Genomic DNA, 23,111 nt, shown 5'->3' on the forward strand with positions numbered 1-23,111 from the left:
AAGGAAGTACTAGAAATATCAGAGACCCTGCCTCAAAAAGGTGAAAGGAGAGAACCAAAAAGTTATCCTCTATACATGTGCTGTGGTATATGTGTGCTCTTACACCACACACACAATAATAACAACAATAGTAATCATAGTAAAGAAAATATGAGTAGTGGTTCAGAACCAAAGAAACACTAAACTTTCTCTGTGTAGCCCTGGCTATCCTGGATCTCACTCTGTAGACCTCTGCCTCCCAGTGCAGGAATTAAGGGTGAGCGCCACCACTGTCTGACTATAATTTTTATTTCTTGAGATAAGTTCTTAATGTCTTTTACATTTAAAAAAAAAAGTGTGTGTGTGCGCGCGCGTGCATGTAGGAGTCAGAAGACAACTTTCAGGAGTTGGTTCTGTCCTTCTACCATGTGGTTCTGAGGATTGAACTCAGGTTGTCAGACTTGGCAACAAGTACTTTTTCTTGGTAAACCATCCCACCCTAGACAAGGACCTGCTATGTTTTAAGGCTGGCCCAGAAGTGGCCTTGAAGCCTTTAGCCTTCTGCCTTACCTCTCCAGAGCTGGGACTGCAGGCAAGTGTTGATGTATCTGACTTTCAAAACCCTCATTTTAAACACAGAAGGTAATAGATGGAGCTATAGCCTAAAAAATAGTATAAACCAAAAATACAGATTTGCTAACACCAAGTAAAAACATACTTTTTTTTTTTTCTTCTTTTATAATCTTTTCCTCTACCCAGGTCAGCCATAGTCCTGAACCTCTGAAGGCTATAGAACAGGAGGTGAGAAGGTGATTCAGAACATTTTGCAAAAAGTAAACAGAAGAGATTAACTATTGGTTATTTTTTCAAACTGCTATTCTCCAGATGTCACAATTTGGAAGACTATTGATGTTATTCTCTGAAATACAGAAGAAAATAATTTACAGTGGTTGCCAGGGCTTTTCTGTGACTATAATTTGCTCCTCCTTCAGAATAAACATTTTGAAATGTAAAAAATGTAAGTGTATTCTATGAAAATTCAGTTTGCTTCCATTTATCCAACACTGGGTAAGAAACTTGGAACACATCTGTGGCTTAGGGCAGGGCATGCATAGCTTATATAGCCTTGAGATCAGCCCAGGGTGTCATTTTTACCAAGGGCTACTTCCCCAGCTTAATCGTTTTTCTTGAGCTCTGTTCAGGGCCTCATTCAACTTTGTTCCTGGAACAACTGTAAAAAAGTATGTTGCATATCAGACTTGAAGTGCTCTAGAAGACTGTTCATGGTCCGGGTCAGCAGCTTACCCAGGTCCATGGAGGCCCCTCAGTGAGTCAGGTCTTCTTACAGAAATATCCTCAAGGTTAGAGCATTCCTGCCTTCCCTTTAATCACCTACCTGTTTCTAAAGTTTTGGCTTTCCATGTTCCTTTGAGTCACAGACTCTCATAGGAATTTCATTACACAGAACTTTTTTTTTTTTTTTTAAATTAAAAACTGTTTGGCTAGAGGCTCAGACAGCTTACAGGCTAGCTCTCTCTTAATTACTAACTCATAACTATTATTCTATGTATTTCTACATGGTTTTTATCTTACCAGAGAACACCCAACACATCCTGTCTTCCCCGTAGCTACATGGCCTCTCTCTGGAGACCTCTTTCTGCATCCTCTCCCCATAGTTGTCCTCTTCTGGTAGCCCCGCCTATACTTCCTGCCTGGCTACTGACCAATCAGCGTTTTATTCACCAGCCAATAGATAGTCACTTATACAGAAGTACATACCCCATCATCTCCTCTTTCCTGTCTAAATAAAAAGAAAGTTTTAACTTTAACATAGTAAATATATATAACAGAACAATTATCAAGTAAGAACTATAGTTAACAATATTTAGAACTTTTTTTTAAACCTTTAGAACTTTTTTTTTTAGAACCTTGTGTGCTGTAGAGTTGTGAACCAAAAGAGTATACCAGTTGCTTTCAAGCTGGAGTTTTATTTGATGAGAAAGTAACATCAGCATAAAATTACAAGATAGTGGGTGTTCCAGCTGAGGATTTCATATGGACTGGATCCTTGTTTACTTTCATCCATTTTGAAAGCTTTAAATCTGAAAAACAGGCAGGCTGGGGAGATAGCTTGTGGGTATTTGTAATGACAGTAATAGGAAGTAATAAGCAGACAGATCCATCCCTCGGGCTCACTGGCCAGCTAAACTAGCTTATTTGATGTATGCCTGACCAATGAGCTAAGCTGTCCTCTGCACACATACATAAACACATGCTGCATACATACTTATAATACAAAAGCTGTTTCCCCTTCCTTCTTTCCTTCCTTCCTTCCTTCCTTCCTTCCTTCCTTCCTTCCTTCCTTCCTCTCTCCCTTCCCTCCCTTCTTTCTTCCTTCCTTCATTTTATATGATTTTTCCTATATGTATATCTGTTTAACATATATGTCCCTGGTACCCATGGAGGCCATGATACATGTAGAACTAGAATTAGGGATTGCTGTTGGCTGCCATGTGGATGCTGGGAAGAACAGCTACTACTCTTAACCACTAGACCATCTCTCTAGTTTCTAGACTTTTAGTAGCCTCACAAGAAAAACATCCGGTAGGAAATGTTACAGATATCAGATTGCTTTTTACCCCATTCTCCAAATGAGACCAAAAGTAATAACACAAAATTTTTTACTTCATAATAAAAATAACATTTAGTGTGTGTGTTTATTTATTTGGGTGATAAGGTCTCATTGTATAGCCTTTGCTGGTCTGGAACTTGCTATGTAGACCAAGTTGGCCTCAAAGTCAAGGATATCTGCCTGCTTTTTTTTTTTTTTTTTTTTTTTTTTTTTTTCCCTCCCAGGCAGAGTTTCTCTATGTAGCCTTACTGTTCTTGGCTGTCCTGGAACTCGATCTTAGGCCAGACTGGCCTTGAACTCACAGAGATCCACCTGCCTCTGCCTCCTGAGTGCTGGGGTTAAAGATGTGTGCCATCCCTGCCTGGCTTATTTTTTTTTAGTTTTGAGGCAAAGTTTCTTTGTAGTGCAAACTAATCTTAAGTTCATTATCCTTCTATAAAACATCTCAGAACTTTGTCTTGCCAATCTAAAACTCTAGGGTTGGACAAGGTAGCTTCTACCTGTAATCCCAGTACTCCATGAGGCAGAGGCAGAAGCAGAGGTAGGTGGTGCTCTGCTGCATCAAACATTGTTTTATTGGCTTCTCGTCAAAGTGCTTTTTTGCTTTTCGTAGGAACTTTATCATCACTGTCTGGAAGGCCAAGGAAAATGGGCTCCTTTGAAAATGTTCCCCCTCAGATTTAAAGCAAAGGTCTCCTTGGTGCTCATGCTGTATCCCTGAGATCCAGCTACAGAAGTGCAGCCCACACAGTGAGCTATTTTAGAGTGTAAGATATTTTTATGTGGCAAAAGTATGAAGTGGAAGTTACAGCTCTCAGGTTATTGGGTAGCCCAGGGCAACTCTGATGTGTGTGATGTTCTTCTGAAGAGGTTTTAACTCACCACTCTCCTGTACCTTGACATGTCTTGCTCATTTCTCAGGTTTGGCTCTTCCCTGGTTCTTTGATTTCATGCTTTCGGGTGCACATGTATATATATTCAGGAGCTGGATTTTTGCCAAACTTTTATATTGTGAATTCTTTATTAGACAGAAAAATAAAACTTAAGGTAAATATAACCACACATTGGGAGTCAAGGTATTAATAGCTAGAATGATATATAAGAGGGAGAAAAACAAATAGACACTGTTTTAGCCACTGTTTTTAACCTTGTTTTTGGTGTTGCTGGGAATTGATTTGAGAACATTATGCCTCTTAGACAATCACTCTACCACCAAGCTACACCCTAGCCCTACAACTCAGTGCTCTCTCTCTCTCCTTTCCTCTACTCTCTGTTCTACCTTCTCTTGAAGGTATGTGGCTCAGGCTAGCCTTGACCTTAGAACAGTCCTTTTACCTCCGTCTTCTGGGTGCCAAGATTATAGGCATGAGCCACTATACTTGGGTACTACAACACAGTTTTTGTTTTTTATTTCTCTGTGTAGCGGTCCTGGCTATCCTGCAGCTCACTTTGTAGATCAGGCTGGCCTCAAACTCACAAAGATCCACCTGCCTCTGCCTCACAAGTGCTGGTATTAAAGTCGTACACCACCACTGCCCAGCCTTACAATGCAGTTTTTACAGGCTGCATAGTATTTTGTTGTATAGATTATTCTCTCTTAGTTTGGTGCTCTCAAATCATGTGTGTGGTACTAGGTATTAAACCCAGGGTCTCATGTGTTAGGCAAGCACACACATGCACACTCCACAAATAATTTCAGTCTTTTGTTTTCAGATTGTCTATCTATAAAAATTTCATGTTAGTCTGGAAAAAAAAACAAAAAACTTTTTTTCTTTTTTAAAAAAATAAATTGCATAGCCAGGCAGTTGTAGCACACACCTTTAATCCCAGCACCGAGGAAGCAGAGGCAAGTGGATCTCTGAGTTCCAGGCCAGCCTGGTTACAATGTGAGTTCCAGGACAGCTAAGCTGTTACACAGAGAAACCCTGCCTCAGAAAAAAAAAGAAAGAAAGGAGGGAGGGAGGAAGACAGGTAGGGAGGAAGGAAGGAAGGGAGGAAGGAAGGAAAGAAAAGCAACACACAAAAAAAACCCAATTATTTATAGTTAGTCTAGTATCATTGATGCTTTCTATGTTTTTTGTTTTTTGATTTTTGTTTTTTTAATACAACTTTGGGCAAGTTTATTTCTTATATTTAAGGTATTTTAGAATAAATTGCTTTAAAATTTTCTTCTTAATTGGTTTTATTTATAGGATGAACTTTCTGATATTAGTCAAGGTGGATCTAAAGCTACCACTCCAGCTTCCACAGCAAATTCAGATGTGTCAGCAATTCCTCCTGATACTCCCTCAAAGGAAGATAATGAAGGACTTGTAAAAGGCACAGATACACCAAATAAATCAGAGATAAGCAAACATATAGAAGTACAGGTTGCCCAAGAGACTAGGAATGTATCTACAGGTAAGTGAATCTTAAGTTCTTACTAGCAAAATATTCAGTCAGCTTACATAATGCAAGTATGAAAAAATCTATCTTAGAAGTATTACCTGCTCTAAATTATATAAAATAAATCATTTGTTATGATCAGTTGTAAATAAGTTCAAAAGAAGTAATGCTTACACCAAGTTTTGGAGGGAAAAATGTTAGTGCTAAGAAGAAAGTTTAAAAACAGTAAGGTAGCATTTCCTGTTCTCTACCTTAATATGATAGTCTGCTGTGTGTTGTGTTTCATCCCCTTAAATAGGTTTGTTTGCTTATGATAGATCCTAACTATGTTGTAGCTTTGAACTAAAGTGTTCTCATGCCTTAGCTTTTGAATGTCGGGACTACAGGCATGTGTAAATCATGCTAATACCACCACCCCATTTATTTATTTATTGTTTGTTTGTTTTGCTTTTTTGAGATAGTATCATGTAGTCTAGGCTGGCCTCAAGTTCACTATATGGCCATGCGTGACCTTCATTCATCTCCTGGACCTCCTGTCTCTACTTCCCATGTGCTGAGATTATGGGCATGAGCCACTATCTTAGGTGGTTGGCATCCCTCTTTAATAGGAATGGTATCAGTCCCTATGATATGTTGTACTGTGTGTCCCAGAACTACAGGTGAAAACACTAGTTTTGGTTATTACTAGTTCTGCAGATTGACTGTTAACTCAGTATGTGACATTGTCTAACCTCTTGGTTCCTAGAGCACAGCCTTTAGAGTTTTCAAAAATGGCTATTCAGTAGTTATATTTAAAACCAAAAAGGCAAGAGAATGTATGCATTTATTTAATTATATCCTACCTTTAGACTCTGCTGAAAATGATGAGAAATCAGAAGTTCAAGCAATCATTGAATCCACTCCTGAATTGGATATGGACAAAGACCTCAGTGGATATAAAGGTTCAAGGTAACAAAATGTCACATTCCATGATTGTCTTAATTTTTTTTTTCATTCTGATTAACATTCTTGTTTTTTGTTTGTTTGTTTGTTTTTGTTTTGTTTTGTTTCTCTTTGTATCTTTGGAGCCTGTCCTGGAGTTCACTCTGTAAACCAGTCTGGCATTGAACTCACAGAGATCTGCCTGCCTCTGCCTCCCAAGCTGGGATTAAATAAAGGCGTGTGCCACCATTGGTACTATAAAATTCAGTTTCTGCTTTTGAAGCTGAATACAGTTTGTGTTTTAAATTGTGGGGAACATTTTTCTAGCAGCATTAGGAATTAGGACACAATTAGGATGATGTTTTTTTGTGTGTTGCCACAAAAATAAATGATACTGATTCATATATAAAGAACATACTTATTTTCTCATAATGCTCAAGCTAAGAAGTCCAAGATCAAGGCCCTGCTGGTTCAGTTGTCCTGTGTAGGCTGTTCTTTTTCCTAGATGATGTCTTCTTTATGGATCCCTTGGAGGAGAAGATGTAGTATCCTTTCATGGTAGAAGGCAGAAGAACAGATTAGCTTAAAGCTGTATGTGAAGTGTCTCTCCAAGGGACCTTACCTCAGTTTCACAAGGGAGGAGCCCTTATGGCCTAATTACCCCCTTAAAGCCCCTCTCTTAGTAGCATTGATGTCACCTAGTTCTGGAGGAGACACAGTCACACGATAGCAGATGAAGGAGGAAAGAACCAAGAAGTAATTCTTCTGGCCTGAAGAAACAAAGAGAGGAAGTAAAAATTTGAACGAACTTTGTTTTTTCTCACAAATGAGGAAGTGTAAGCATTCTGTTTAGAACTGCAATTATTTCATTATTAGGGAATTACATGGGAAGGTTGTTTCATGATAGCAGGAAAATGGCCAGGTAATGTTATCATCAAGATTATCCAAAATACAGTGATTAGAACTGAGCTTTGAGTTTCCTAAACAGATTTACCTTAATGAATAATGGCCATTGTCTTAGAGTTTCTATTGCTGGAAAGAGATACCATGACTACATAACTCTTACAAAGAAAACATTTAATTGTGGTGGATAACAGCTTCAGAGATTTAGTTCATTACCATCATGGTGGGAAGCATGGAGCTTTGCAGGCAGACATGATGCTGGAACTGAGAGTTCTACATCTCGCAGGCAACAGGAAATGAACTGTCTCACTGGGCATGGTTTGAGCTACATAAGACCTCAAAGCCCGCCGCCACAGTGACACACTTCTCCAACAAGTCTAGACCTTCTCCAACAAGGCCACATCTCCTAATAGTGTCACTCCCCTAGGGGCCATTTTCTTTCAAACCACCATAGCCATAAACATGCATCATTTATAAATTCCTTCTAAGCATCGAGTACTATGACACAATGGTTAAGTGTGTGGGCGTCAGGATAAGAATAACCCTAGATAGAGAAAGACTGGTAGGTTCAGATCTTGCTTCTCTATTCTTTTCTATTATAACAGGGCTAGGGATTGCACTTAGTGACACCTATCTTTTCATTTTCTAAATTTTACTATATCTTAATTTTAGTTAAATTAGAATTTATTATTGATATTAGTATGGCTATACAAATATTACAGTTTAGCCATAAAACAAATTTTCTTTCCATGCTTTGTATTTCCCTGGAATTGGTGAAATGTTTCCTTTTTATAGTGTCCATGAACTTAGCACTCACATGGACAGGCGGTGCATTTCCTAAGTATGAGATCCTCAGTATGACCAGACCCCAAATCTATTTGTTTTTCACAACTCTGCCGCACCTCAGCCTTCTAGTTCCTTTCTCATGTGGTGTTTACCTAGTTCTGCTGTTTCAGTCCTTCTCTTCAGAGAAACGGGACACCAAGACCCTTTGTCATGTGCTAGCATAGGCTCTGCAGGAGTTTCCCAAAAGCAGAGTCCTGTATACAATGGGTTTGAGTCTTTTATGCATTTTTTGGCTTCTTTATCCCCTATATATGATGACCTATAACCTTACTATTATTCTTAACTACCAGGCAGAGATACTAAAAATCACTATAAGGCAAAGGGAGGAGGGATGGATGGGGCTTGCATGAAAGACCTGGCAGAGTACTAAATAACACTCAAAAGGACACTGATTGGCCTACATTGGTTGCTACTATATTTTCCTCTCCTTAGCACTTGGAGACCTCTACCACCTTGCCTTATGCCCACAATACCTGGGAATATCTTCACCTTTATTTTCTGTATCCCATGTCATCTGCTTTTTGATATGTGCCTTTATTTCTACAGAGTTTGTATTCCTTACTAGCTTTCTGGATCTTTGAAGGGTGCTTGAGCAGGAATTTTTAAGGACTAAAATTAAATATGACAAATATCATTTGTAGACCTGCTTCATGATTTGGTAGTTTGCTTAAATATACAAGTGCAGGTTAGAAAACACTTTGAGAACTGTGAAAGTACTGCTTCTTTGTCACAGAGTTCAGTTGGGTTGGTTTGGTTTTATAACACAGAGTCTTGCAATAAAGCCCTGGCTGGCCTTTCGTTGATGATTCTCCTATCTTAGCCTCTTAAATTCTGGTTATACCAAGTTCAGTTTCACTTGACATCTTTTCTTCTCTCTGTTAAGTACTGAGGATTGAACCTAAGTTCTCATACATGCTAGGCAAGTACTTTATCACTGAACAACTCATCTTCACACTGTGTAGTAGCATCTTGTTCCACCAGTGGATTTGCAGTGGTGGCCGCATCCTAAGGGGTCAATGTCTGCACACTGAAGGTGAGTTTAATGGAGTCCACAAAACTGAGATAAATGATTAACAGATATTTATTAGGGGAGCACTCACACAGTGATGGTAAATAACTGTCTCCGTGTTCTTGCTCCTGAAGATGCAGCCTGCCCTTCCAGATGCTTTGACCATAACCCAAGAGAGCAAGCCAGACCCTCCTCTTGCTTATAAGGGGTCATGTCCTCACACCTAAAGCCACACCCCCAGGATGCTACCACCTCCACAAATCCACTGGCAGAAAAGATACCACTATATCACACCCCTTTTAAAACTTTTTAATTTTCATTTTTAAATAAGAGGTTTCCTTTCTTCCTCTCCCTTCCCTCCTTCCCTCCTTCCCTCCCTCCCTCCCTTTCTATCTTTTCAGTGTCTTACTATGTATTTCTGGCTGGCCACTCAATATGTAGACCAGGCTGACCTGGAGCTCACAGTGATCTGCGTGTGCCTCTTTGAGTCTAGAATAAAGACATGTGCCCCCATGCCTGGCTTCTAGTGTCATTTTTAGAAAAACAAAAGATAATCTTAAAACCATGCCAATTTGTACTAGATAGTTTAGCATTATAGTTAAGATTATTGATTCTGTTGAGGTTGTAGTTCAGTTGGCAGAGTGCTTGTCTAGCAAGCACAAAGCCCTGGGATTGATCTCTAGCACTGTATTGACCAGAAATGGTAGTGTAAGCCTTATCTAACTTGGAGGGGTCAAAATCTATGCCCCAAGTCTGGTCCATCCATCCATCCTCAGTAAGCCAAATAAAAGCCATACTAAAAGTAGGAAGCAGAAAGGGGGGGATTGATTTATTTAATATTGGCCACATTGAGAGAGGAACCCACAAAACCTTCTTTGAGGATCTGAAGTAAGGTTACAGACCCATCACTGTCTAGACTTAGTCTCACCCTGTAAGGTGCTCTGACAAGTTGTTAAAATTGTGTGAAATCTCTCTCAGGGAGACAGGTTATCCCTCTGGCTGTTACCTTTTCCTTCTCCTGGCATGAAATTCCTGGGGAAATTCACATTTTGTGAGGTTTGTTGTCTCAATAGTCTGACAGTCAGATTGAGAGATGCAGACTCTCTTTAGTGTCTTTATTTTTGTCAGGCTTGTTGTACAAGCCTTTCACTAGAGGATCAGAAGTTCATGGTCATTCTCAGCTTCAAAGCAAGATTGGGGCCAACCTGGATGCCATGAGACCCTGTCTCAAAAAGTAAAATAAATCAACATTGCCTTAGTTTGAATTCTTCTTCCATCTAATTGCTGAACGATTTTATCAAGTTCCTTAATATTTTCCTTATTAATAAAATTGGGGTAATAATAGCATATGCTTTGTGGAGTAGCTATAACTAAAATAGAGAACGTATGTAATACAGACCCAAGTAGCTGTTGGGACTTCTGAGTAGGAGCATAACTCTCTGTATGATATGTGGAAGTTCCTTGGAAAACCACTGAGAAATCTTTTTAGGTTGATACTTTATAGTAAATGAAAGCTGTAAGAAATTACTATGCTGCTGAATCATATTTAAAATACATTATCAGAAAGTCTTTGTAATTTGTTGATTTGGCTTTATTGTTTTTGTTGTATAGCACTCCCACCAAAGGCATAGAGAACAAAGCTTTTGATCGAAATACAGAGTCTCTCTTTGAAGAACTGTCTTCAGCTGGCTCAGGCCTCATTGGAGATGTGGATGAAGGAGCAGATTTACTAGGTATGACAGCTCCTCTGGAGAAATGCCATACTGTTTAAAAATAGGTCTCATTAAAATGTCCTGATTGCCTGATGGTACAAGGTTATTGTACTTTAGAAATTACTTAGAACCTATTATTTGATATCATAGAAGTTTTAATAAAAAGCATCTTCATATTTAGAAATGACAAAAATTGAATTTACATTTAAATTTATATTTTTAATTCACATTACAAGTTTATTGAATTGCTATATTCTAAATATAGATAGATATTACACATCAGGAACAGTGTGGCATGTGTTTGTGTGTACATGTATGATTGGTGGCACAAATAGTTCTTGGCTTATTTAAATCTTATTGTGTTTTGTTGACCTTAATTAAATGTTTTTATATTCCATAGTCATTTTAAAGCTTGTGTTGAGCTAGGGTTATAGCCCAGTTCCTAGCACTGCTGCTATGTTGTCTCCCTCCCCAAACAAGCAAAAAAAGTTTGTGTTGTTGAGCACATAACTGGGATTTGGAGAAATATTGTATTCAACTCTTCCACTATACATTTTCTGGGTTATCTTTGCCAAATTGTTAACCCTTTTTTTTTCTGTTTTGACATTTCATTGTATGTAAACATAGGAGTTACACTCTGTTTAACAGTCTGTTAGATGGGTTTGTGGGATAACACCAGCTAACCTCTACAGCTCTTCTCAGCTGGGAGTGGTGAAAGATGCCTTTAATCCTCTGCTAGGGAGGCAGAGCATGGTGATCTCTGTGAGGCCAGCCTGGTCTACAGACTGATTTCTAGGATAGTCAGAGCTATACAGAGAATCCTTATCTAGAGAAACCAAAAAATAAATAAATAAATAAATAAAATAAAATAAAAAAAAATAAAAAGTCTTCCTACATTTTTTTTGTTTGTTTACTATCTCTGATGGCCTTTATTCAACAATATTAGAGTTGAATGGTTTGCAGAAAATATATGGAATACAAAAACATAAAATAATTCCATTGGTCCCATTAAAGTAAAAGTTTACTAGCCCGTCCTCTGCAGAATATCTTTAGGTTCCTTTCAGCAAGAATTCTTTGTTCTGGTTTAAATTTAAATGCAAATTGAATTAGTTTTTATCATACCTTCCTTGTAGTTTAACACTGTGTAGAAATTGAAAGTCATAGAATTTTCAATCTTTTACTTTAGGTACAAAGTAGGCTTTAACAACAAAAAAAGTTTTTCTTACTGTCATAATACTAATGACTACACTGTTCTTAGAAAGCTGTGCTTGTCCAATCTAATAAATATGGAATGGGGTAAATTGCTTACATTAATTTATGTTAAATTTATTGATTGTCAATTATGGTTTTTATTTTAAATTGCAAGTTCAGTCAGCCATAGTAGCACAGTCCTCGGGTTGTAGAGGGAAGGGAACTGTGAAAGACCAGCCTGAACAACACAGGAAAACTCAACTTCAATAAATTAGAAAGAGTGTGGTGATGTACACCTTTAATCCTAGTACCCAGAAGGCAGAGGTAGATGGATCTCTGTGAGTTGAAAGTCAACCTGAGATGATATACAGTGAGACCCTATCTCAAAAAACAAACAAACAAAAACAACAACACAAACACAGGGCGGGAGAAATGACTCAGTTGTTGAGAGCAATGGCTGCTCTTCTAGTACAGCTCACAGTCATCTGTAACTACAGTTCCACAGGATCCAATGCCCTCTTCTGGCCTCCATGGGCATTAGGCATGCACATAACACACTGACATACATGCAGGCAGAACATCTGTACATGTGGTAATAATAATAATAATACCCTAAGCCCTACCTCCCCACATAAAAGTCCTATGTAAACATGTAGGTAGTAATCAAGATTTAAAAGTCTGTCAGTTTAACTGTTTGTAATTGAACATAGACTCCCACCATTAAAATCTTAAATAAAACTTTGTAGGAATTAAATGAAGTACTTTTCTCAAGGGAGGCTCAGAAAGAATAGTTCTTGAGGAAACGTCACATTTAAATTTACACCTTCGTTTTCGGTTTCACATGAAAAAGTGCTTTGAAAGTTTGATCAATTGGGACAGCAAGATGGCTCAGTGAGTGATGGCAGGCACTCAGCACCAAACTTGACCGCCTAGTTCAATTTCAGGAGGCACATGATAGAAGGAGAGAATGGACTCCTGCTTGGTGTCCTCTGGTTTCACTGGCAGGGAATGCACTTGTGCACAAATGTATAGTCATCTACACAGATGTTCACACAACCCAATTAAAAAAAAAAAAAAAAAAAAAAGGTGATTGGCTTAGAAAACTTGACTCTCCAGCAAATTTAAGGACAAATTCAAAAAATTGCTAGGAAGAATTTAAAATGTATTTCTAAAAATACATATTGAGATTTGCACACAGAAAAAATGTATTGTATTTTACAACTCCTTTTTTTTGTTTGTTTGAAATCTCCTAAAACTTCTTATTCTTTGAAGGTTTCTTAGATGCATATAATGCATTTGACCACTTCCGCTCCATTGTCTTTCCTCATGTCCCTCTCTGCAGCTGAACTCTTCCTCCTGAGAGCTCCCCTTCTGCTTTCCTGCCCTTTGTGGGTTACTTGCATGCACATGTATGAGAGGCTGTTGATTGGGGCATGGACTACTTTTCATGGGTATACCACTTATGAAAATGACACCCTACACCCAGCAACCAATAACTACCAATAATCCTTCAGAGAGGAGGGTGGAGTTTCATATGCCCATGCTCCCTCCATGATGAAATCTTATGCAGGTAACCATGACTGCAATGAGTTCAGGAGACACATCTTTTTGCAGCACATCACCTTACACTCCAGCCTTTATATTCTTATCACCCTCTTCCTCCTTGTTCCCTGAGCCTTAGAGGAGGTGATAGAGATGTTTCACTTAGAGAGGAACACTCCGTCATAACTTATCATTGTAACTTTGACAAGTTAGGATCCTTACCTCCTGCAGTCATCAGAAGCTTCTGTTTTGTTTATTTATTTAATTAATTAGTTAGTTTGTTTGTTTAATAGGGCTTTTGTTGTTGGGTTTTTTGTTTTGTTTTTGAGGTGGGGTTTCTCTGTAGCCCTGGCTGTGCTGGAACTCACATTGTAGACCATGTTGGCCTCCAACTCACAGAGATCCACCTGCCACTGCCAATGGAGGGAGTGCTGGGATTAAAGGTGTGCACCACCACATCCGGCAGAAACTACTCTTTTAAGATCTAATCCAGTGAACTCAAAGTAGAATAAATTCTTCTGTCTTGAAGTTGCCTTTATCCAGTATTAGTTTGATGTCCTAATCTATCATTACAAGGAGATTACAGGGGTAAGAGCTTGAGGCAGCAGCTCTATTGCATCCACACTCAGTAGACAGAGGCCAATGAATATGCTCATGCTTGCTGAGTACAACTTCTTAAGTTTTTGACAAATGCTTAGAATTATGTAACAACCACTAGAATCACTTATCACTGTGTCCTTTCTGCTGCCCTTTGAATGAAGTACTTAGGAGGATTATTTGTGTACATCACTTTATAAAGCACAGTAGTGAGTAATGACCCCATAACTTTCTTTCACTATAAAGAATTAAGCTACCTAGTAGCTAGAAATAATGGTGGTCATTTAGTTAAACTTTTTGAAAGTCAGAAAATTAATTACAGATTAAAAGCAAATTTTTTTGGTTTCCTTTTCATATTAAAGCTACTCTTTTCTGCTTTGCGGCTATTGGCATATATAGCTCTAGAACATTCCGGATTACAACATTTTAATAATATGTTAAAAAGAGTGACTTATACATATATAAATACTTTAGTCAAAGGTGGTAAATGAGGACCAGGGATGGAACTCAGTTGATAGAGTGCTTGCCTAGAATACAGGAAGCCCTGGGCTTCATTCTCACACTACCGAGCCTGCTGTTGTAGCATACACCATTAATTTCAGCACTTGGGAGGTAAAGACAGTACAAAGTTCAATTTTGTCTTCAAGATACATGAGACCCCACCTCTAAAAAGATGGTAAATGGTTTCTGTGCAATTCAGGGGCCAATAATAAGGCTACCCTACTGTATAGTAGGGTATACTTGTGTCAGCCACTGTATTAGACTTGGGTTGATGAGTAAGTGCATAGTCCATTTCTTTATCTCCTGTTATTCATTTTGCTTGGTTTTGTTATCAAACTTTTGTTCTAGAATTGTTTACTTTATTCACGGTACATATGTCTAACCCAGAGATTACTTTGATTTAATAACTGAAAAAGATAATCCCAATTGTTTTTTGTTTTCTTCTTCTTTTAGTTTTTCAAGACAGGGTTTCTCTGTGTAGCCCTAGCAGTCCTGGAACTCACTCTGTAGACCGTGCTGGTCTCAAACTTGGAGGTCTGCCTCCCTAGTGCTGGGGTTAAAGGTGTGTGCCACCACAGCCCACCTTTGTTTCCCTTTCTTTTTATTAATGTCTCATTCCTTAACTTTCTTACTTTGGATGGCCCTTTTCTCAATTTAGTTCTCTACGACTGCTCTCTATAATTTGGAAATCATACACTTGGTTATTCTACTTCCAAGATATTGTTTGTTCATTCTTATGAATTTTTAACTTTACTCTTTTACTAAGAGCCCTGTCACCCCCGCCCCAAGCCCTGGCTGTCTTTGGAATTATTGGCAATCCTTTTGCTTCAGCTTCTTATTGCTGGGTTTGCAAGTGTACACCACCATGCCTGGGTTTTGGTCCTTTCCTTTTTCAAAGTAAAAATTCTACTTTCTGTGAAAGTTATTCACCACCCTCCCATTTCTTGTCCTGCTTTTCTGTTGTTGTATGATGATGACATACTGCTGTTGCTACAGACCAGTCTAGATATTGGGACAATGCAGAGTAGAAAACAGACTCATCAGGCAGTTCTCCACTATTTCTATCTCAGTGAGTGAACCTCTTTGCCATCATTGAACTGTCCATCATACCTCTCACTTTCCCTCATAGCCAGCCTTCAGATCCTATTTGTTTGTCTTGTCCCTATTTGTCCCTATTTGTCTTTCTTGTCCCTACTTAAGTGGTATGTCTTCTAGGAACTCTGCTTTGATCCCCTAAGCATACTCATCCTTGTCCGTAGTAGTGAATTTCATTATACCATTCGTCATACTTTTTTTCTGTATCAGTTTCCCTGGACAGACTATAAATTCAGTGTGTCAGACACAACTGTGTTTTATTTGGTTTGGTTTTGGTTTTAGTTTTTTGAGACAGGATTTCTCTGTGTAGCTTTGGAGTCTGTCCTGAAACTCTCTCTGCAGACCAGGCTGGCCTGAACTGACAGAGATCCACCTGCCTCTGCCTCCCAAGTGCTGGGATTAAAGGTGTGTGCCACCACTGTTAAGCAACTGTGTTTTGTTTGGATTTCATCGCTGTTGCAGATTTAGCACAGCACAATATTCAAGTGAATGGGAATGTGAAATAGTCCTTTTTGCTTCACTTCAAAATCTGTGGTTTATCTTTTGAGATAAAGAGTCCTTTAATAGGAAGTTTTTGTTTGTTTGTTTGTTTTGTTTTTTTATAAAGAGAGTGTGTGTATAAGAATGTATACAGCTGGCTAAAATGATACATGCATTCTCAAGGAATTGCAAATCATCCAGATGCTATGTGCCCTTTTCTTGAACTATCTTGACAGTTCTAAATAAAATTACTGCAGAACAAGGTGTTTTTCTTTGTTTTTTGCTTTTGTTTTTTGTTGTTTTTGCTTATTTTTATAGGCAAAATTTATGTGAATATTATTTATACTTAAAATCTGGAATAGAGATAAGGCCACTTCAGGTTGTATTTTTCTTATTAGTTTTACCGATAGATTTCAAAAAAAAATTGAATAATGCTGCTACATTTTAAGGTAATTCTTCAGTTAGTGTGTGTAAGTTTAATTGAAACATTTGGAATTGTAAGGTATGCTCCTCAGAAGTACCCATTTTTTTTCCTTTTATAACATTTACACTTTATTGTATATAGTTGATGGTTTTGCTATATTGATTCAATTGCTTTGTCAGATCTTTCTTGTTTTAAAATAAATGGGTTTAGTTCTTGCTTTCTGGAAACAATCTAATTGAGCTTCTTGTTCATTTTTCTCTTGGGATGCTTACCCAGGGGAATATTCTGGTGTGTATGTTTTTAAATACTTTCCTATTGCTGCTTTTTAAGCTAGGTGCTCTTGGCTGTTCTCATTTGATGCTTTTTCATTATTTGTTTCCTGCCTGACTATTTTTCTCTGCATATATTTCTAGCTTTTATGCTGCTCTAAATGTGTTGAGAGTTTGCCATAGTTGCTATATATGCTTTTTCATGGAGTCTGAGCTGTTTATTCTGTCTCTGAACCTTTACTAAAATGTTAGTGTTAGTATTTAAGGAAAATATCTTGGCATCATTTTGGGGATGGAATTTGGAAGCTTTCAGCTGCACCACCCCAGTTTGTGGTGAACACAGTGATTGAATGTGCTACTATTTCTGTTGTTTGAGAATATTTGAAAAATTGTAATATGGACGAATTAGGAATCCATATGTCCGCATTAAAATTTAACATTCCCAGGCATATTTTGTTTTAAATCACTTAAAAATCATTAGGAATGTTAACGCTTTATTTTTGAGACAGAGTTTCTCTTTGTAGCCCTGGCTGTCCTGGAACTCACTCTATAGAATAGGCTGTCCTCAGACTCACATAGATTCCCCTGCCTCTGCCTCCTAAGCACTATGATTAAAGGCATGCACCACCAGTGCCCAGCTGTAATATTAACTTTTTTTTTTTTTTAAGTAAAAGGATAATGTATGCTAACTCCTTGGCCTTAAATAATGTTTTTTTTAGAAATATTTCCTTTTTGTTTTCTTGAACTATAAATATTGCTTCTCCTGCTGTGTCATTCTCTAACATTGTCTCATGAGTCTTGGGGTGAGTGATCAGGGGGTTTTTTGCTTTGTTTTGCTTGAAGTGATTTTGTTCCTTTTTTTTTTTTTCTCTTCCTCCAACTATTTTATTTCTTCAATCTCTTATAAGAAGCAAATAGCTTTATTTTTCTGAAAGGTGACTATATTGAATCTTCCACTAAATACTCTTTATATCTTTTAGTTCTCAATAAAATATTAAGAACAATTCTATAAAGTGACAACTGAATTATTATTTCATGTGTGGCACTTTGTAGGAATACTTTGTAGTGCTGAGTTGGAATTTTCATTACAATTATATTCAAACTATTATGAGGAGGAATTGATTAAGCATTTTTAAGTATATCAGAAATCATTTATTTCTGCCTTTTGCACATCATTATGCCTTGAGTCATAACATTGTGAGTCCAGATGTTTTTTCATATCATGCATAGAACTTTATAGATTAATGATATGTTTTCATGATGTTTTTTACATAAAACATTTCTTGTTCTTTGTTTTTGCTTTACATGGAATGCATGGGCTTTAAGACCATAATTTCTTTGGTAAGGTTTTCTGTCTTGGGGTTCTATCTTTACCCTTACTTCTGCTTCTCCTCTATTAGTCAAATATAATTTCTTAGGCAGAAGCCTACAACATCAGCTGTGATTTAGAAATTTTTTCTGATCTCTATCAATGCTCATTTTTCCCCTAAATAGTAATATGTATTAAGAATATCTGGGGTGGTGTCGGCACACACCTTCAATCTCAGCACTTGGAACAGAGGCAGGCAGATCTCTGTGAATTCAAGGCCAGCCTGGCTACAAAGTGAGTTCCAGAACAAACAGGGCTGTCTCAAAACAAAGCAAAGCAAAGCAAAATAAAACAAAATAAGAAAATCTGGCAGAAAAGTCTTGATCTTTCTGAAATACTATCTATGCAAAACAAAATGTAACTGATAGATGTAAAGAACTGGCCAAGAAGAGCTCAGTGGTGGCTTGCATCTGCAACACCAGCTTTTGGGAAGTCTAAGAAGGAAGATCACTTAAGCCAAGGAAATTAAGACAGTCTGAACAATATAACATAGCAAGACCCATTTCAAAAACAAAAGCGACAATAGCAAAGAGTTTAGCCAATAAATTCCTTAGCTTTGGTCTGTGATGAGTATTTATAATTCCATAATCCTTACAATAAATACATAAATGACATAGACAAAATATGATTAAAGTAAAGGTTAAAATAGTAAAACTTAGGGCCATAGTTTATATGTAATTTTTGATAAACTTATTTTCAAAGTTTTTACCATTTTTCATCTGTAGGAATGGGTCGTGAAGTGGAGAATCTCATACTAGAGAACACACAGCTGCTGGAAACCAAGTAAGTATGCAATAAAAAAGAAACGCATTTTCTTCTAACCAAATCAGTGATTTTATATCAGTTTAACACAGCATTGCTGTTTTAAGTTCTCAGTTGTTCAGCTTTATGATTTGACAGTTACTTTAGTCTAAAAACACTGAAGTGATTTGTAATGATGCATTTGAAATATGTGTTTTTTAGAAATGCTTTGAATGTAGTGAAGAATGATTTAATAGCAAAGGTGGATGAGCTGACCTGTGAGAAAGATGTGCTGCAGGGAGAACTGGAGGCTGTGAAACAGGCCAAGCTGAAACTAGAGGAGAAGAACAAAGAGCTGGAGGAGGAGCTCAGGAAGTAAGTTTCAACAGTTTCTGGATTCCAGGCACTTCTAGCCTTTGACACTGAGACTGTCATCCATGTGTGCATAGCTATGATCACACTCTTGCTCTGACCCAAATGCTTTGCCAGGGTATCTCAAAAGATTGTAGGTAGAACCCTGAGACTGAGGCCTTCAGATCACTCAAACCAGGAAGGGACAAGAACAACCTGGAGAAAGTAAAGTGTCTCAGCCCTTTGTCTCTGCTATGAGCTGGCCTGTTTTCCAATCTCTTAACCAAAACGTCCTTTTGCTTTTGTTTTGTTTTTCTTTTCCCTATTCATGTTGGTGTCAAAAATTGTAACTGTGGGCTGGAGAGATGGATTAGCAGTTAAGAGCACTTGTTGCTTGCTTTTCCAGCAGACCAGAGACCACCCACACCAGGTAGCTCTCAATTGCCTATCACCCCAGCTTCAAGGCATCCAACACCCTTTTCTGACCTCTGCGCACATATTCACAAATAAAGGATAGGATAAATGGTTGAGTACGTGCTGCTTTTCCAAAGGTCCTGAGTTCAGTCCCCAACATCCATATTAATTGTCTACAATGACCAGTACACGCATACGAACTCATATGCTCACACATAAATAAAATAAAAAATACACAGCAAAAGACCTTAAATCTTCAATTTTAAAAAGTTATAAAATTTATGATTTTCCCTCATTTAACTTGTTTTTGTTTTTATTTTTTGTTCATGAGATAGGCTGGCCTCTAATTCACTACGTATAGCAGAGAATGGCCTTGAACTCTTGTCCTCTGACTGCAAGAAGCTAAGATATGGGCATATTGCTGCTGTGGCTAATCTGTTTTGTTTTTGTTTTTGTTTTTTAAGTTTATTTTTTGAGACAGGGTCATATGTAGCCCGGGCTAGCCTTAAACTTATTATGTAACTGAAAATGACCTTGAACTCCTAATCCTCCTGCCTCAACTTCCCAAATGCTCAGATTATGTAAGTGTGTACCACCACCATGCCTGGCCCAACCTGATTTTATTTTAAGAAGTGTTGTGATAACATTTTTCAAAATTAAACACAGCAATCTAACCTTTGGACAAAAGAAAAATAATCTCTTAGTGGCAATTAAAACACTTACCTTTTCTCTCATTAATTTTGAAGATTAATTCAATTCTAATAACATGTTATTTTGCCGCCCCCCCCCCCCACTAGAGCTCGTGCAGAAGCTGAAGATGCAAGGCAAAAAGCAAAAGATGATGATGATGTAAGTTTATGATTTGGGAATTCCTTACTATTATTTAGTATTATGGTTCACAAATAAGCTGGTTCATGTTTCTACATGGTATCTACATGCTGTGTTTCTAGAGCTGTGTGCTCACTTTTCCTCAGTGGTTCATTGCTCTGATGTGTGGTTGCATACTATTGTTTCTGATTTTTATAAAGTAAGGTTTTGTTAGGTAGCCCAGACAGGCCTCAAACTTACACACACACACACATACACACTCTTAAGTTTATATGTTTTGCTTGCCTGTGTGTCTGTACACCACAAGTGTACCTGGTCCCTAGAATTCAGAAGAAGGCATTAATTAAATTTTCTAGATGGGCCCCCAAGATACCTCAGCATGTAAAGGTACTTGTAGCCATGCCTGATGACCTGAGTTCAATCCCCAGAACCACAAAGTAGAAAGAGAACACTAACTCCCACAAGTTGTCCACATGTGTGTTGTAGAATGCATGCATCCACACACATACATAGATACACATTATACACAAAACACATAGGCACACTGTTAGCATTCAGGCATTATGCTGGCCTACCCTTGGGGACCTAGAAGGAGACACCATCAACCACAACCACTTCCCTACCTGCATGTGCTTGCTAGCCTTTCAGGCATGACGATAGCCTACCCCCAGGGCCCTTAGCTGTAGCCACTAAGAGCATCCCTTGCACACATGTGCTGTCAACATTCAGGCAGATACCTGACCAACCCAGAGTCCTATGGTGAAGACATTTTGTAGTCTTTGCTCATCAGCTACATTGGGCCACCCTGCCTTCCTTCCTCTCTTCTGTTGTCCCTGGTCTCCAGAGGCTGGTCCCTCTCTTCCCCCTTTTCCTATTCCCCTCCCCAAATAAAATCCTCCATCCACATGAGCTCTGTTACATGGCATCTCTCTCCCACTGTTTCTTAAATTATTAACACACTAAATTATAAATATAATTTTTAAAGAATATTGTCAGAAATGTCCCTCACTATTATGTATATTTTCCCTCACCGGTCAGGTCACACAGCCACATCAGCCCCCAAATAATACACAGAAACGCTGTATTTGATATAAATGCTGTTGGCCAGTTACTAGTTTCTTATTAGCTAGTCTATGTCTTAATTATTAACCCATTTCTATTAATCTAAGTACTTCCACATGATCTTATCTTACCGGAGAGAGGGGCCAGCATTCTATTCTCCGTCCTCCATCTTGAAACTCCTCCCTACCCCTTCCTTTCTCCTCCTAGTCTCCTAGTCCTGCCTATCTTGCTTTTCTATTGGCCAACAGTGCTTTATTCATTAGCCAATACAAAAAACATATTTACAGAATGACATCTCCCATCACCTCACCCCAGAGGAAACCATGTTCCTTTCTCATTTATTTAACTAACAATTTAATCATGCAAATATGTACACATTTTCCTAGTTTTCATGAACTGTCAGCTTGCGACTGACTACAATCATCTTAACTAAAAAAAAGAGTCTCACTTGAATTGTTTTCTTCATTGGGCTGGTCTGTGGGCTTGTCAATGAGGGATTGTCTTGATTGTTAATTGATATAGGACAGCCAAGACTGTTATGGGTGGAATCATCCCTAGGCAGATGATTCTGGGCTCTATAGGAAAGCCAGCCAAGCATGGGCCAGAAAACAAGCCAGCAAGTAACATTTCTCTATGGTTTTTGCTTCAAGTTCTGCTTATGTTTCTCCTTTGATTTCCCTTGATAGACTCTGACCTGGAAGTATAAACCCAATAAATCCTTTCCTCCCCTAAGTTACTTTTGGTCACTGTTTTATCAGTGCACAGGAAGGGAACTAGGAGGCACACACATAGTTGACATTTCCATGGAGATCTTAGAATAGCATATCAAGACTGTATAAATGTCAGCTTGTACTGATTTTCCTTTTGGAAACATCCTCACTTTGTTGTCCCTGTTTGGCTTGAGAAGAACTGCGTAGATCAGGCTAGCTTCAAACTCAGAGATCTGCCTGCTTTTTTTGCTTCCTGACTGCTGGGATTAAAGGCCTGCATCACCACACTCAGAATCATAATTCTTTAATAAAATATTAAAAGGATATGTTTGTGTTTGGAAATTAAATTACCTATTTCTGTATTTTTTACAAAGTATGGTGTTGGTTTTGTTTCATATTACTATTAGAGACAGAAGGCTTGGTTCAGTTGGCTAGCATGCTTGAAGCCCTGGTTCAATTCCTACACAGAAACACCATATTCCATCTTGGAGACATACATGCTGGCAAAATACCAATAAATATAAAATAAAAATAAATTATAAAAAAAGAGTTATAATAAACTAGGTGTGGTACTTGCTTGTTATCTTAGGGTTTTCTGTTGCTGTGAAAAGACACCATGACCATGGCAACTCTTATAAAGGAAACGTTTAATCGGGGTGGCTTGCTTACAGTGTCAGAGGTTCAGTCCATTATCATCATGGCAGCTTGCAGGCAGAGGTAGTGCTAGAGCTGAAAGTGCTACATCTCTCAAGCAACAGGAGGTACCCTGAACGTAAGAAACCTCAAAGCCCTTCCTCACAGTGACACTTCCTCCAACATGGCCGTATCCACTCCAATAAAGCCATGCTTCCTAATTGTGCCACCCCCTCTGAGATTATGGGAACCAATTACATTCAGACTGTCACACTGTGATCCCAGCATGTAAAAAAAAAAACTGAGGTACAGTCAGGCTGTGTGGTGGTGTATACCTTTAGTTCCAGCACTTGGGAGGCAGAGGCAGGTGGATCTCTGTGAGTTGGAGACCAGCCTGGTCTACAAGAGCTAGTTCCAGGACAGCCTCCAAAGCCAGAGAGAAACCCTGTCTCAAAAAAAAATTATAAATAAATAAATAAATAAATAAATAAATAGAAGTAGGAGGATTGCAGCTTTT

The 23,111-nt window shown here is 38.2% G+C and overlaps 1 protein-coding gene across 13 annotated transcripts in view; it reads left to right on the forward strand.

The window, feature by feature from the left end:
• Spag9 (sperm associated antigen 9) overlaps positions 1–23,111 on the forward strand; it is a 117,463-nt gene that overhangs the window by 58,908 nt on the left and 35,444 nt on the right. For 4 of the 13 annotated variants that reach the window (XM_051198365.1, XM_051198593.1, XM_051198793.1 and 1 more), the window contains 7 exons: positions 4,804–5,011; positions 5,845–5,944; positions 10,287–10,408; positions 16,494–16,505; positions 18,581–18,638; positions 18,819–18,971; positions 20,159–20,210. In XM_051198365.1, the coding sequence (XP_051054322.1) occupies positions 4,804–5,011; positions 5,845–5,944; positions 10,287–10,408; positions 16,494–16,505; positions 18,581–18,638; positions 18,819–18,971; positions 20,159–20,210 (705 nt within the window). Of the gene's footprint in view, positions 1–738; positions 781–4,803; positions 5,012–5,844; positions 5,945–10,286; positions 10,409–16,493; positions 16,506–18,580; positions 18,639–18,818; positions 18,972–20,158; positions 20,211–23,111 lie in introns of all 13 variants that reach the window. The other 9 variants (XM_051198524.1, XM_051198650.1, XM_051198872.1 and 6 more) reach the window with 3 other exon arrangements.

The sequence above is a fragment of the Phodopus roborovskii genome, unplaced genomic scaffold, assembly GCF_943737965.1.
Source record: "Phodopus roborovskii unplaced genomic scaffold, PHOROB, whole genome shotgun sequence".
Lineage (NCBI taxonomy): Eukaryota > Metazoa > Chordata > Mammalia > Rodentia > Cricetidae > Phodopus > Phodopus roborovskii.